The 15,260-nt window shown below is 35.2% G+C and overlaps 1 protein-coding gene across 1 annotated transcript in view; it reads left to right on the forward strand.

Annotated features, from left to right (window-relative positions):
- UBA6 (ubiquitin like modifier activating enzyme 6) overlaps positions 1 to 15,260 on the forward strand; it is a 92,074-nt gene that overhangs the window by 18,226 nt on the left and 58,588 nt on the right. The window contains exons 3-6 of the mRNA XM_045771498.2: positions 6,457 to 6,551; positions 7,262 to 7,290; positions 10,999 to 11,093; positions 11,621 to 11,732. Of these exons, the coding sequence (XP_045627454.2) occupies positions 6,457 to 6,551; positions 7,262 to 7,290; positions 10,999 to 11,093; positions 11,621 to 11,732 (331 nt within the window). The remainder of the gene's footprint in view (positions 1 to 6,456; positions 6,552 to 7,261; positions 7,291 to 10,998; positions 11,094 to 11,620; positions 11,733 to 15,260) is intronic.

Raw genomic sequence — 15,260 nt, forward strand, 5'->3', positions numbered from 1 at the left:
TTAGATCTTTAAATATATTTTTATCTCTCTTTTTCTCCATTCTCTTTCAGGGACTCTCATTCTTATTCCACAACTCATTTATGCTGTGGGCTCTTTGGGTTTTTAGTCAGTCTCTGTGTTTCATTTCGGAAAGTTTCTATTGCTGTTATCTTCAAGTTCACTTCTGCAAAATTGAGTCTATTAATTCCATCCAATATATATTTCCATCTTATTTACTATGGTTTTTATCTTTAGAGGTCTTGCTGCTCATGCTTTCCTCTACCTTTTTGAACATATGGATTATATTTTATAATTATTTTAACATATGTGTCTATAAAGTCTATCATCTATGTCATTCCTAAGTCTGTTCTATTGTCAGTTTTTCTATTCATCATGAATTGTATTTCTCTACTTCTTTGCATACCTGGTAATTTTTTAATATATGCCAGATATTGTGAATTTTACCTTTTTCATTTTGAATTCCTTTAAATATTCTTGAGCTTTGTTGAGAGACGCAGTTAAATTACTTGAAAAACAGTTTTATTTTTTCAAAGCTTGCTTTTAAGCTTTGTTAGACGAGATTAGAGGTGACTTAGGTCTGAGGCTAATTTTTGCCCATTATTGATATATTCCTCTGAGTATTCTATCCAGATTTTCCACTTGGCTGGAGAGGAACACAAGCTATTTCTGGTCCTGTTTAAACAACCATCATTGTTTCACAAGCCCCTCTCAGGTGTTTCTTGCTCCAGCTTGAGGTTGTTTCCTTATATGCATTTGCTGATCTTTCTCAGCTAAAGACTCAAGGAGAACCCTCTACAGATCTCTGGTGCTCTCTGAGTGCATCTCTCTGCTTTCAAATTTTAGCCTTCTTGAATTCAACAGCCCTGTCTCATCAATTCGGGGGACCACCAAGTTCTGTTTAGGTTCCCTTCCTGCACTGCAGCCTGGAAACTTGGTAGCTAGGGCATTCATAAAGCTCACCTCATTTGTTTTTCTTTTCTGAGATTACTGTCCTGAGATGCCTGTTCTCTGTGTCTGAAATCTGTTATTTATATTGTCCACTTTTCAGTTGTTCAAGCAGGCAGAGGATAAATCTGGTCCTGTTACTTCACCATGGCCAGAAGTAAGAGTATTAATGTATTTATTATGTATCTCTTATATGCCATTCTTTTCCATGATTTTCCAATGCTTTTCCTTTTTTGATTATTTATTAATTCCTATTAAGTCTTCAGAATTCAGCTTGGATAAAGCTCATTTGTGAAGCTTTCCATGACCTCCACTAATAGAGATAATTGCTCCCTTTTCTGTATTTCAGATTCCTTTAGTTTCTGGTACTTTTGTATATAGTACTTAATAAAGAATTATTTGATTATTGATCTTTCTCTCTTGATAAAATGTCACAGGCATTCTGCTAAGTATTTCATATATTTTATCCTACTTAATTTAATCCTCATAGTACCCATATGAGGTTGTTATTATTATGGTCCCCACACAGTGCCAGTGCCTGGCATGAGAAAGATATTTTAATAAATTTATCATGGCGAAGATAATTGAAGTGCATCCAGAAGAAGGTGATTTGAGTGTTGAGGGGGCCTCAAAATTATGTCATGTTTGGAATTGTTTAAGGAACTGGAGATGTTTAGCCTGGAGAAAGAAGACTCTGGAACCTGAATACCATCTTCAAATGTTTGGAGGGCTGTCACATCGAAGAGGGATTAGACAAGTTCCCTATGGCCCCAAGGAGGTAAAATTAGGACTACTGGGTGAAAACTGTAAGGAGATATCATACTTTGATGAAAGGGAGAATTTTTAATGAATAGGGCTCTCTAATCTAAAAGTAGAGTAGATAACCCTGGTAATTTCTTTCCACTGGATACCTCACTAATATTTTGAGTATCCACTTAGTAGAGTAAGCTGTAATATAACAATGCCGGACTTGAGTTTATACTCTAGGCTCTTTAAATCCCATCTCTACTACTTACTAACAATATGAACTTAATAGGATTTAAGTGTCAATTTCAGAGTACCTGACATTGCCTAGCACAAAGTAGGTACTTAATTATTACCCTTTTCCTTGGTGGCCAAACATTGAAAAGGTAGATAATTTAGGCGACTGCTGAGAATCTCTCTTGAGATTTTATGATTTTTTGGAAAACTTTGATTCATATATCTTTGTTTTATTCTTTTGTCTGTAAGTTCTTTGTCATTCATAACCCAGTTTGTGTCATGGCTATTCATTATTTACCTAAGTAGTCTTCAGACTAATTCATGAGAACAAGTCTGAGATGAAAAACATTTTTTTAACGTAGTTCCTGTGACTCAGAACATAGGAAAAAAGGATTCAAGTCCTCTGCTATGTAGAACATAAGCATGTTGTTTTTGTTCTTATGTGCTGATTCATTTCATTAATTTAGCAAGTTGTTTTTATATGCCTATAATGTGCCAGGCCCTATTAATCACTGAGACTACAATAGTAAATAAAGCAAAGGTCCCGCTTTAAGGAATCTACAGTTTCCTAGGAAAAAATAGACAAATAACAAAAATACATTGTGATAAATCTTGTAATAGCTTGAGTGTAGGATGTCATGGATGCACATAAAAGATGATCCTGCACCGTCTTGAGTAAGTTTAGGTGTCAGGGGACATATCAAGGGGGAAAGTAATGTAAAAGCTGAGACTGGAGGATGAGTAGAAGTTTCTCAGGCAGAAAATATTAAGGGAGAGGAATACTCCAGAAAAATGTCTGATGGCCAAAGACAACATACCACGTTTGGGGAACTGAAGACCTTTAGTCCACCTGGAACATGGAGTTTGATGGAGGAATGACAAAAGATGAGACTAAAGAGACAAGCAGAGACTAGCTTATGAACAGCCCTGTGACTAATACTAGAATCTAGACTTTATCATAAGGGAAATAAGAAACCATTGGAGTTTTTAAAGCAGGGGAATGATTTGACCAGATTTGTATTTCAACAAGATTATTCAGGTTATTAGGAAGTTAATAGGTTACATATAAAACTGAAAAATCAAGAAAAGTATAAGCATATTACTGGGAAAAAAAGGAGTAAATATTAGAAGAATTGAGAGTGGTTGCTTTGGTGTATAGGAATCTGAGTAGGGAAGAGTTAGGTCAGGGAACTGATTTTTTTTTTTTATTTCCTCCAGTAAACCTTATTAGAATGATTTGACTTGCTTAATCTACATGCAATGTAGCATAGTGGTTTAGAGTATGAATGCTGGGGCACACGGGTGGCTCAGTCAGTTAAGTGGCTGCCTTCGGCTCAGGTCATGATCCCAGCATCCTGGGATTGAGCCTCAAATCAGGCTCCCTGCTCAGGGAGAGCCTGCTTCTCCCTCTCCCACTTCCCCTGCTTGTGCTCTCTCTCTCTCTCTCTCTCTCAAATAAATAAATAAAACCTTAAAAAATGCATTTAATAAAAAAAAAAAGTATAAATGCTAAGTCCAGACTGCCTGAATTGAGTCTTACTTCCACTATTTATAAATTAATTTCTCTGTGTTCAAATTTTCCTTTCTGTAAAAATGGAATAATAATAGAACTTGTAGAATTTTGTGAGGATTAAATGAGTTGATACAAGTAAAACACTAAAACAATGTGCGGTGCATAATAAACACTCATTTATTCTGATATTACGTATCAGCACTGTTAAGGTACTGACATACAAGAATAGACAAATTTACTGTTACGTTGGTGGAGGGGTTTAAATGTTGCTTTTAATAATCAAGAGAACAAGCAGACAAAAAAATCAGAATGGGTATAGAATTCATCAACATGGTTATTAAAATTAATGTAATTGTATATGTAAAGAATATTGTATCCAACCAACTGTTGAATACATTCTTTTTAAGAGCACATGGAACATTTGCAACATTTGCAAATTCTCATATTAAAAAAGTAAAATCATATAGATTGTGATATCTAATCACAACACATTTAGGCTAGAAGTTAATACAAAAGATAACTAGAATATTCCCCATGAAATTAGAAGTTTAAAAATACACTTAAGCTTAACCCATAAGTCAAAAAAGAATCATAATTAAAAATGGAAAATAATAATAAAGTACAATGTATCAAATTTTGGGGTGCTGTTTAATATCAGTTCAAGTTTTACATATGTATTTTAGAAAAGAAAACCTGAAAACTAGTAAGTTTTTATTTCAGGAAAAAAGAAAATAGAAGACACCAGCCAAGGGCTAGCCTTATAAGCAGGCTAATGACCAAGACCTATTGTTAACTTTTTCCTACACATTAAGGATGTGAAACTACAGGGACTTTGATATACTGCAGGAGTGGAGTTATTTGGTACACTTCAGAAAAACAGTTTGGCATCATCTAATAAAGTTATCCCTATATTTCCTCTCCTAGATATTTTATGCTATACACACACACACACACACACACACACACACATATATCTCTGTAGAAACTGCTCTGTACACATGTGTATCATGAGACATATCTACATATCTAAGAATGCTCATTGTCTCACTATAAGTAACTGTCCAAAGCTATAGAATAGCAGGGGTGCCTGGCTGGCTCAGTTGGAAGAGCATGCGACTCTTGATCTCAGGGTTTTAAGTTTGAGCCCCCCAATTGGGTATAGAGATTATTAAAAAAAATAAACTTAAAAAAATCATACTACAAAACTATAGAATAAATTATGGTATGTTATTACAGTAGAATAGTACAATACAATAGAATAAAACAACTGAAAATTAATGAATAGCCACATGCATTGATAATAAATAAATCTCATAAATACAGTATCATTCAAAAGAGGCATGACAGAAGACAATGTTCAAAATGATCCCACTTACATAAAGTTCCAAAACAGACAAAACTTAAATATATTGCTTAGGGTTACACAAATAAGGATGGCAAGACTATATAATATACAATTCCATATGTACCATAGTAGATGTTCAGCAAATATTTGCTGAGTAGATGGATAACTTGGATCTCTGAAACAGAAATGGTAAATACTGATTTAAAAAGAAAAGTCTAGATTTTATTATATTTTGCAAAAATAAGGAAGGAGGGGCGTGTGGTTGGCTCAGTCGGTTAAGCATCTACCTTGGGCTCAGGTCATGATACCAGGGTCCTGGGATCCAGCCCCGCATTGGGCTCCCTGCTAAGCGGGGAGCCTGCTTCTCCCTCTCCCACTCCTGCTGCTTGTTCTCCATTTCTCTCTCTCTCTCTCTATATATATATATATATAAAATAAATAAATAAAGGAATAAGGAAAGAAATAACAGCTTATGTTTATAAAGTTTCTTCTGACTAGACAAGAAAACCCTTTTCAGGCTTTTAAATTGAATATAAATGGCGGAAATACAGAAATTAAATAAACATCTATATACTAGCCAAGCATACATTAAACCAGCATGTATGTTGTGAATTCCAAAAAAGATACTTGTAAACCAAAGGGTTCAGTTATTTGTACTTAATTCATCTTTCAGTGATTCTTGTAAGAATCCATTGGAATGTCCATTATCTTTAAAAACTTGGTACAGCATCAAGTTTATCACTGTTCTTTCAAATTAACTTTCTTTTGCCTTTGTTAATTGTATCTGACTTTTTTAAATCACCAATATGTATTTTTTTAAATTCCCGTTCTGATGCTACCTTGTGGCTATTAGTATGGATGGCTTAATAAGATCCCTTATATACTTTATCAGCATTCATATTTAAAGTAATGTTTGGGGGCACCTGGCTGGCTCGGTTGATAAAGCATGTGACTTTAGATCTTGAGGTCGGGAGTTTGAGCCCTATGTTGGGCGTAGATACTACTTATAAAAAGAAAGAAATAATGTTACAGAACTGCTATAAGTCATCTAAACTCCAAGAAGGGAATCAGTTTTTTTGTTTCAGAAATCCTGTTTATAGTGAAAGGCTTAAAGTGGAGATAACAGACTCAGATGCCTATAGTGGCCCCTGAGGTAATACATGAAAGGACCAGGATGGAAACTGTGGCAAGTCTAGAGCACATAGTCCTCCCTATCTAAACAGGACAACTCCTACTCAACTCCATCTGTTTGTTGCCGTGAGAGAAGGTGGTGCCAGAGCTTCAGTTTTTTCAGAATATGTCATATTATTTGGCAATTAATTTAGGAATGTTAAACGCTGTGCAAGTGATCCAAAATAGGTCTGGGGCGCCTGGGTGGCACAGCAGTTAGGCGTCTGCCTTCGGCTCAGGGCGTGATCCCGGCATTATGGGATCGAGCCCCACATCGGGCTCCTCCACTGGGAGCCTGCTTCTTCCTCTCCCACTCCCCCTGCTTGTGTTCCCTCTCTTGCTGGCTGTCTCTATCTCTGTCGAATAAAATAAAATAAAATCTTTAAAAAAAAAAAACAGGTCTGTGGCAGGATCTAGTTGCTAGACTATTCATTTGCAAACAACTTTAAAGGATATGTAATTTAGGTGAAGTAATTAATTTTTCACTGTGTTTTACCTGTAGTCGACAGAGGTACGTTCTTGGAGACACAGCAATGCAGAAGATGGCCAAGTCCCATGTTTTCTTAAGTGGTATGGGCGGTCTGGGTTTGGAAATTGGTAAGTAGTATTTTTATTCATAATTTTATGACACTTTGAGCAACATAAGTTAAAGAATTTAATTTCTTTCCCTTGTATATATTGTTTCCTATAAAGGAAATTAAATCCAAAATCTTGAGAAGATTCAAATTTGGTTCTTCTAGCAACATTTCTTTCTTTTTCTTTTTTTCTTTTTTCTTTTTTTTAAGATTTACTTATTTGAGAGAAAGAGCAAGCACAAGCAAGGGGAAGGGGCAGAGGGACAACTTCCCACTGATCAGGGAGCCTGACCTGAGGTTCAATCCCAGGACCCTGGGATCATTACCTGAGTCAAAGGCAGACACTTAACCAACTAAGCCACCTAGGAGCCCCTTGACAACACTGTTTCATAATACTGTTACATTCTTCCACAAGGAACCAATGACTCTTGCTTCTCTTTGTGATGTTAATAGCCATTAATGATCATTTCTGTATCTTTAATTCATTATGACAGAGCACACACACATATTTATAACAACTTGTCTGAAAGTTGTGGTATGATTATACCTCATCGTGGTATGATTATAGAAAATTTAACTATTTCCTTTTTGTTCATCTGCATTTTCTAAGGAACTTGTATTTCTTAGATAGTAAAAAAGTTAAAATTATTCAGAGATGTGACCAAGCTCCATCAAAACTGTCTAATATGCATTCCTGATATTAAGCTATTCCTTTTTCTTTTTCCTTCATAGCAAAGAATCTTGTTCTTGCAGGAATTAAGGTAAGTGAGTAAATGTCCTTGGTTAAAGTAATTGTTTTTTGTGAACTTTTTTTTTTGCTCATCATTAGTAGTAATATTGTTTACACTTTTACCTAATTATTGCTGCTGCTTCATTTAGTAGCAAAATTATTTTAATGCTGTATTTTCCTCTTTTTAATATTACAGAAAATTTCAAAATTACATGACAATAGAATAGTTTTAACATGTACCCATGTACCCATCATGCAGCTGCAATTACCTGCTCATACACAAATTTGTTCCATGTTATCTCTTTCCTATTCCCCACTCTTCCCCAACCGCCAAATTATTTTGATATAAAACTCAGACATCCACATAGGGGAAGGGAAGGAAAAATAAAATAAGGTGAAAATTGAGAAGGAGGCAAACCATAAGAGACCCTGAACTCTATGAAACAAACAGGGTTGGGGGAGGGGTGGGAGGATAATTGGGTGATGGGCATTAAGGAGGGCACTTGATGTAATGAGCACTAGGTGTTATTTGCAACTGATGAATCACTAAATTCTACCTCTGAAACTAATAAAAAAAAAGCCTCAGACATCCTATTATATCATCCTTAAATATATTAGTATATATGTCTAAATGATAAGGGTGCCTTTCGAAAGCATAACCACAATACCATTCTCACATCTAAAAATGTAGCCAGTTCCTTAACAGCATTGTCTTAGTTAGCTATTACTGGAAACAGATTACCCCAAAATTTAGCAACTTAACACTTATAAGGGTGTGCAACTTACTTAGCTGATTCCTCTGAGGATCTCTCATGAAGCTCCAATCACAATAGTGGCAGGGCTGCAGTCATCTCCAGGCTAGGGAAAGAATCTGCTTCCCAAGCTTGCTCTCACAGTGATTCACAGGATTCAATGGCAGGGTTGTTCCACTTCACATTCCCACTTCAATTCCTTACTGGCTCTTGGTTGGAGGTTCCCCTCAGTTCCTTGAAATACGACCCTTTCCATAGGAGCTCACGATATGGTAGTTTTCTTCATCAGAGTAGGCTATCAAGAAGACAAGAAAGGGATGTACTAGCAAAACAATCACAGTCCTTTGTAACCTAATTTCAGAAGTGACATTCCATTATCTACGCTTGTTTGCTAAAAGCAATTCACTAGTTTATGAATGTAAGGAAAGGGAATTACACGAATGCTCCAGTAACAGGAATTGGAAGTTATTGGGGCTGTCTTACAGCCTGCCTACCTCAATCATCAAACATCTAGAGTTCAAATTTTCCCAATTGTCTTATGAAAATTTTGTTCTAATCAGCATCCAAGTTGAGTCCATATACTGAACTTGATTGCTTTCAACGTATAGATTTCCCTTCCCTGATTTTTCCCCCCTTACAACGTACTTGTAAATGAAACCAGGTCATTTATTACATATACCTCTGCCCGTGCGTTTCCTGTAAACTGGTAGTTCTATCCAGAGATTCAAATTCAGATTCGATTGTTTTGGCACTACTGCTTCACAGATAATTTTATGTTTTCTCATCAGGAGGAAATCATAATCTGTGGGCCTTGTTTTTGTAATTATTACTAACTATTAATGATCATTGCCTAGATTCATTATTTCATTAGGGATAATGATATTCTAATTCTGTCATTTCTTTTTGATTTAATAGCTGGAATAATATTTTACACAATTTTCCATTCATCACATATTTAGATTCACTAAAATGTAGTTTGTACATGTATAAAAGGCAGGATAAAAACTTGATTTTTTTTTCGCCCTTTCAAAATCAGTAGTTTCCTTTCATCCCCCAACAGTGACTAGTGAACTTGTGTGGCATGTGTGTATATGTGAACATCATGATAAACATGGATTTAAACATATTGATTTGTTTTGATCCAGTGTAATTGTTATTCTCGTTGATGCTTAAATTGTTTCATCTTGTCTTATTGGGATCTTCATCAAGTTCTTGAGTCCTTTTGATACAACCCTAGTACTCTTTGTCACTGATGGTAAAGTCTTTTCAGTGGACAGAGCTAGAAAATTGATGATGAGTGAACACTGAAATTTCTGAGTTTCAAGTTTAGGATGATAGCATATCTACCTCTTTAATTTTATGATTTTGTATTTGTATCTCTTCTCTTACTTTAAGGGTTTGAGTCTTAGTGATATGGACCTAATTATGTATTTGCTTTATCCTATATTATATTATACCTATTTATGAAATAACTTCAGCATAACAATTTCAATATTGTTAACAATACAATTGTTATATCACTTTTTGATTTTCTTTTTTTATCCTTGAGAAAAATCCCATCTATATTTGGCAGGCAAATTAACTACTTTTTAGAAAGTAGTGGTAGTGGATTTTTAGGGATCACTTTTTAAAATCTAACTTACTTTTACTATTATAAGACTTACGTAATTCAAAGTAGAAATTATAGGGGCGCCTGAGTGGCTCAGTCGATTAAATGTCCAACTCTTGATTTCAGTTCAGGTCATGATCTCAGGGTTGTGAGATCAAGTCCCACCTTGGGCTCTGCACTGGACATGAAGCCTGCTTAAGATTCTGTCTCTCTCCTTCTCCCTCTATGCCCACCACCCACCCCCACCCCCCCACCCCCACCACATGCTTGCACTCCCTCTCTCAAAAAAAAAATAGACAAAGTAGAAATTATAAAGCAAGGTTTATTGAGGTAAGTCTACCTTCTCTCTAGCCAATTCCCTTATTAGGTTGCCTGCCTTTTTTTCGTGTTTTTAAACATAAGCAAATGCATACATACAAATACGCAAATCTGTGTATGTGTGTGTATAGATATATTATCCCCACCTGCCTTTCTTAGATAAAATGCCATACTTGCCTCCACCTTGTTCCTTATCACTTAACAACATATCCCGGGATTATTCCCTAATGATAAATACATACATTTCATTCTTTTTTTATAGCTGCATGGGTATACATTGTATGGATGTATCATATGTTATTACCCAGTTCCTTACTGGTGGACATTTTTATTATCTTCAATCCTTTTCTATTGCAAATAGTGCTACAGTTAATACGCTTGTACTTATATCTTTTTGTATCTTTCCCAGTGTGTCTTTGTGGTAGATTCTTAAAAGTGGGATTGTTGTGTCAAAGAATAAAAGCACATGTTTTGGTAGAGATTGCCAAATTCTTTTCCATTGAGGGTATGCCACTATACATTCCCACCAATAATATATGAGAATGCCTGATTTACCTCATTCACCAATAGAGTATATTGTCAAACTTTTGGATTTATGCCATTCTGTTGAATGAGAAAAGGTATTTCATTCTTGAACAGGGTTGAACCTGCTTAAATACTTTAAAGGGCCATATGCATTTCTTTTTCAGATCTCTAATATAAGTTAAAAAATGCTCCTTCCAGTTAGTTATCTTTCTTACTTTGAACGTAGAGCAGTTGGAAATGTTTGTTTTTGTCGGTTCTTTTGATTTTTTGTATTTTGATTAATATAGCATGGTACTTTCCTAAATTAAAATTCTCTTATGATTTAAAGTGGTCTTTCCATTAATATTCCTGGGTTTCCAGATGTATATAGTCCTACCCTCTGTGAATGAATCCAACTTTATATCCTTCCCAGTTCTTAAGCTTTTAATTACTTTGTATTGTCTAATTACCCAGGATAATTCTGATACAATATAAATGGTATTGGAGATAGTTGTCTTATTCCTGACTTTAACTAAGATTTTTCTCTTTTTCAAAGGCACTTACCATTCATGATACAGAAAAATGCCAAACATGGGATCTAGGAACCAACTTCTTTCTCTGTGAAGATGATGTTGTTAATATGAGAAACAGGTGAAGATAGGGTATTTTGATGTATTATTGTAGGATTTTTTTTTTTACTCCTGCAATTACTTAGAGTGTTTTCTGTGTCCAGAACACCAGTTCATTCATAGTTGTTTGACTCATCACCATAAATTCACATCACTGTAGAAAAATAAGTGCTAACATATACTTATTTATATTTGTGAAATTTTTAGGATATTAATATTGTTACCTAGAAATGAATTTAAGATTGTTAAAGGTTTTTATTATGGCTGAATTATTGAAAAATTTAATGGGCTTGGAACCATAAGAGTACACTTTGGGATTCTCTGGCTTACTATGAAATATGACAGTATGCTGCATCTCAAGATTGTATAGTTATCTGTAAACATAAGTAAGTCTTATCTTCTTTCATCCTCTATAGTTTGTCAAATTTCCTTTGAAATTTTCTAACATTCAGGTTTCTCTGATGTCATCAAAGTGTCCGAAGTATGAGGGATTGGGTATATTGAATGAAAGAATTGTGAAGTTTGTTTTGTTTTGTTTTGTTTTTTTAGAGCTGAAGCTGTACTTCAGCATATTGCAGAACTAAATCCATACGTTCATGTCACATCATCTTCTGTTCTTTTAAATGAAACCACAGATCTCTCCTTCTTGGATAAATACCAGGTTGGTACTCTATTTTATATTAGATGTTATTGACAGATTATAAGGCAAATTGGTAAGTATTATTGTAGTATATAATTAATTAAACCTAGTCTTTTGAGCAGAACAGAAAATTTTAGGTTAAAAGACTTCCTTTAGAATAATACCTTTCAAATGCTCCACTTTAGGAAAGGGCCTGAGAACTACTGACCAAACCATTACATTTGACTAATGGTTTTGACTAATGACCATATACATGTGCAAACCCAGCTACTTTCACAGTAATGTGCGTAAAAAACCACCCAAAACTCTGTGGTTTCTAGCAACATGTATTTCTTTCTTCTCCATCTTCATGTCAGTTGGAGTTCAGCTGTTCTAGGATGAACTCAAATTGCAGAGTCTTTGTTTTGTTCCATATGCCTGTCTTCTAGAACCAGGAGCCACCAAGAACATGGTGCCATGCCAATAAAAGAAATGCAAAAGGGCAAGTCCAACTATCTAAGCATATTTCAAGCTTCTGTTAGTGTTACTTCCATTAATACTTTATTGACCAAAGCAAGTCACATGGTCAAGCCCAAAGTCAAGCAGGAAAGTACCTCTGCTCTTCCTAAGGCTATTTGCAAAGGATGATGTATAATCTGATTGCACAGGAATAAAAAATGCAGATCAGCATTCAGTCTAATAACAACAACAATTCTCAACACCTTAGATGTTTCAGAAGTGACCAGGTTGACCCTGGTTTTCTCTGTGATTAAATTATGATGTTGCTTATTTAGGGAGAAACACTCCTGTGTTCCACCTTTACTCAGTGCTTTTGACACTGTGTAATCATTTGTGTGTGGATTTTTCTCCCAGCATAACAGTTCTCCAACTCCCTGGACACCTAATTCAGTGTCCTACAGTTCAATTCAGTTTTGACACTATCTATCTGGAGAAGATAGCTTCACATCCCACACATTAAGAATTCATTCCCTTAAGAGCACTCCCTCTTTGCCCCATTTCTGATATGAATCACAGTTCCAGGCTGTTACCCTGTGCTTCTGAGGACTGGCTATAAATCAGAGGTTCCCACATCACCCTCCTAGGGTCCAATTAATTTGTCAGAGCAGCTCACAGAACTCGGTAAAACAGTTTACTTACCAGATTGGTTTATTAAAAAAGCTATAATTCAGGAACAGATGAAAGAAATGCAAAGAGCAATGTATGGGGAAGCACACAGCTTCCATGCCCTCTCCAAGTATGCCACCTTCCCAGCGCTTCCATGAATCTGGAAGTTCTCTGAGCACCTAGTTCAGTTTTATGAAGGCTTCATTATGGAAGCACAACTGATTAAATGATTGATCTTTAGTGATTAAGTAAATCTCCAGCCCCAGTCTCCTTCCCGTAGGTCTGAGACATAGGGCTGAAAGTTCTGACCTTCAAATCACAAGGTTGGTTTCCCTAACAATCAGCCCCCATCCTTAGGGGGCTTCCAAAAGTCATTTCATTAATTTAAACTCAGGTGTAGCTGAAAGGGGCTTGTTATGAATAACAAAAGATGTTATTTCACCTTTATCACTCTGGAGCTGTTTCAGGACTTGGGACAAAACTAAATACTATATGTCTCAATAGCTCTTATATAGGAAATTACAAGAGTTTCAGGATCTGTGTGCCAGGAACCTTGGGTGATGACCAAAATATATTTATTATTATAATTATAAAATCACACCAATTTAAAAACCAGTGTAGACTTCGATTCTGGACTAGATAACCTGAAATCCATCTTCTATAAAGATGCACAATAGACTTCCTAAATAAAATTGTTTAATAGACTTCCTCTTTTTTTAACTGAAGTATAATTAACATACAATGCTTTATTTCAGGTATATAGCATAATGATTCAACAATTCTATGCATTACTCAGTGTTCACCATGAAAAGTGTAGTCCCCATCTGTCACCAATGTTAATTATAATATTATTAACTATATTCCCAATGCTGCACCTTTCATCTTTGTGACTTATTTATTTTATAACTGGAAGTTTGTACCTCATCATCCTCTTTACCTATTTTACCAGTCCTCCTAGCCATCTCCCCTCTAGCAACCACCATTTTGTTCTTTCTATTTGAAAGTCTGGTTTTTTTGTTTGTTTCTTTGTTCATTTCTTTTATTTTTTTAGATTCCACAAGCAAGTGAGATCATACAGTTTTTGTCTTTGGCTTATTTCTTTTAGCATAATACTGTGTAGGTCCATCCATGTTGCTGCAAGTGGCAAGATCTTATTCTTTTTTATGACTGAGTAATAATTCCATTATATTTTCTCCACAATATGCATTCTTCAGTTTGCATTCTCACCACCAGTGCAAGAGGGTTCCTTTTTCTCCGCATCCTTGCCAATACTTGATATTTCTTATCTTTTTGATTCTAGCCATTCTGACAGATGTGACGTGATACCTCATTGTGGTTTTCGTTTGCATTTCCCTGATGATGAGTAATGTTGAGGATTTTTCATCTGTCTGTTGGCCATATATATGTCTTTGGAAAATGGCTATTCATGTACTCTGCTCAATTTTTAATCAGATTATTTGGGATTTTGGTGTTTTGTTGTATAAGTTCTTTATATACTTGGCATATTAACCCCTTATCAGATATATCATTTGCAAATATCTTCTCCTGTTTAGTAAGTTGCCTTTTCATTTTATTGATGGTTTCCTTCACTGTGAAAAAGCTTTGATATAGTCCCAATAGTTTATTTTTGCTTTTGTTTCCCTTGCACAAGGTGACATATCTAGAAAAATGTTGCTGTGGCCGATGTCGAAGAGATTACTGCCTCTGTTTCTTCTGGGAGTTTTATGGTTTCAGGTCTCACATTTAGATCTTTATCCATTTTGAGTTCATTTCTGTGTTTGGTGTAAGAAAGTGGTCCATTTTGATTCTCTTACATGCAGCTGTCCCAGTTTTCCCAGAACCATTTTTGGAAAACTGCCTTTTCCCCACTATACATTCTTACCTTCTTTGTTTTAGATTAACTGAATATATAAGCATGGGTTTATATCTGGGCTCTCTATTCTGTTGATCCGTGTGTCTCTTTTTGTGCCAGTACCATACTGTTTTGATTACTACAGCTTTGTAGTATAGCTTGAAATCTGGGATTGTACTACCTCCAGCTTTGTTCTTCTTTCTCAAGATTGCTTTGGCTGTTTAGAGTCTTTTGTGGTTCCATAGTATTTTTGTATTATTTGTTGTAGTTCTGTGAAAAATGCTGTTGGTATTTTGATAGGGATTGCATTAAATCTGTAGATTGCTTTGGGTAGTATGGACTTCTTAATATTAATTCTTCCAGTCCATGAGCATGGAATATCTTTCCATTTGTTTTATTGTATCTTTAATTTCTATTATCAGTGTTTCATAGTTTTCAGAGTAAAGGTCTTTTACCTTCTTGGTTAATTTTATTATTGGGGGGGTTTTGGTGCAATTGTAAATGAGATTGTTTTCTTAATTTCTCTTTCTGCTACTTCATATTGGTATATAAAAAGTTTTCTGTATATTAATTTTGTAAACTGTGATTTTACT

This window comes from Ursus americanus, chromosome 8 (assembly GCF_024610735.1).
Source record: "Ursus americanus isolate L20-20 chromosome 8, mUrsAme1.1.p, whole genome shotgun sequence".
Taxonomy (NCBI): domain Eukaryota; kingdom Metazoa; phylum Chordata; class Mammalia; order Carnivora; family Ursidae; genus Ursus; species Ursus americanus.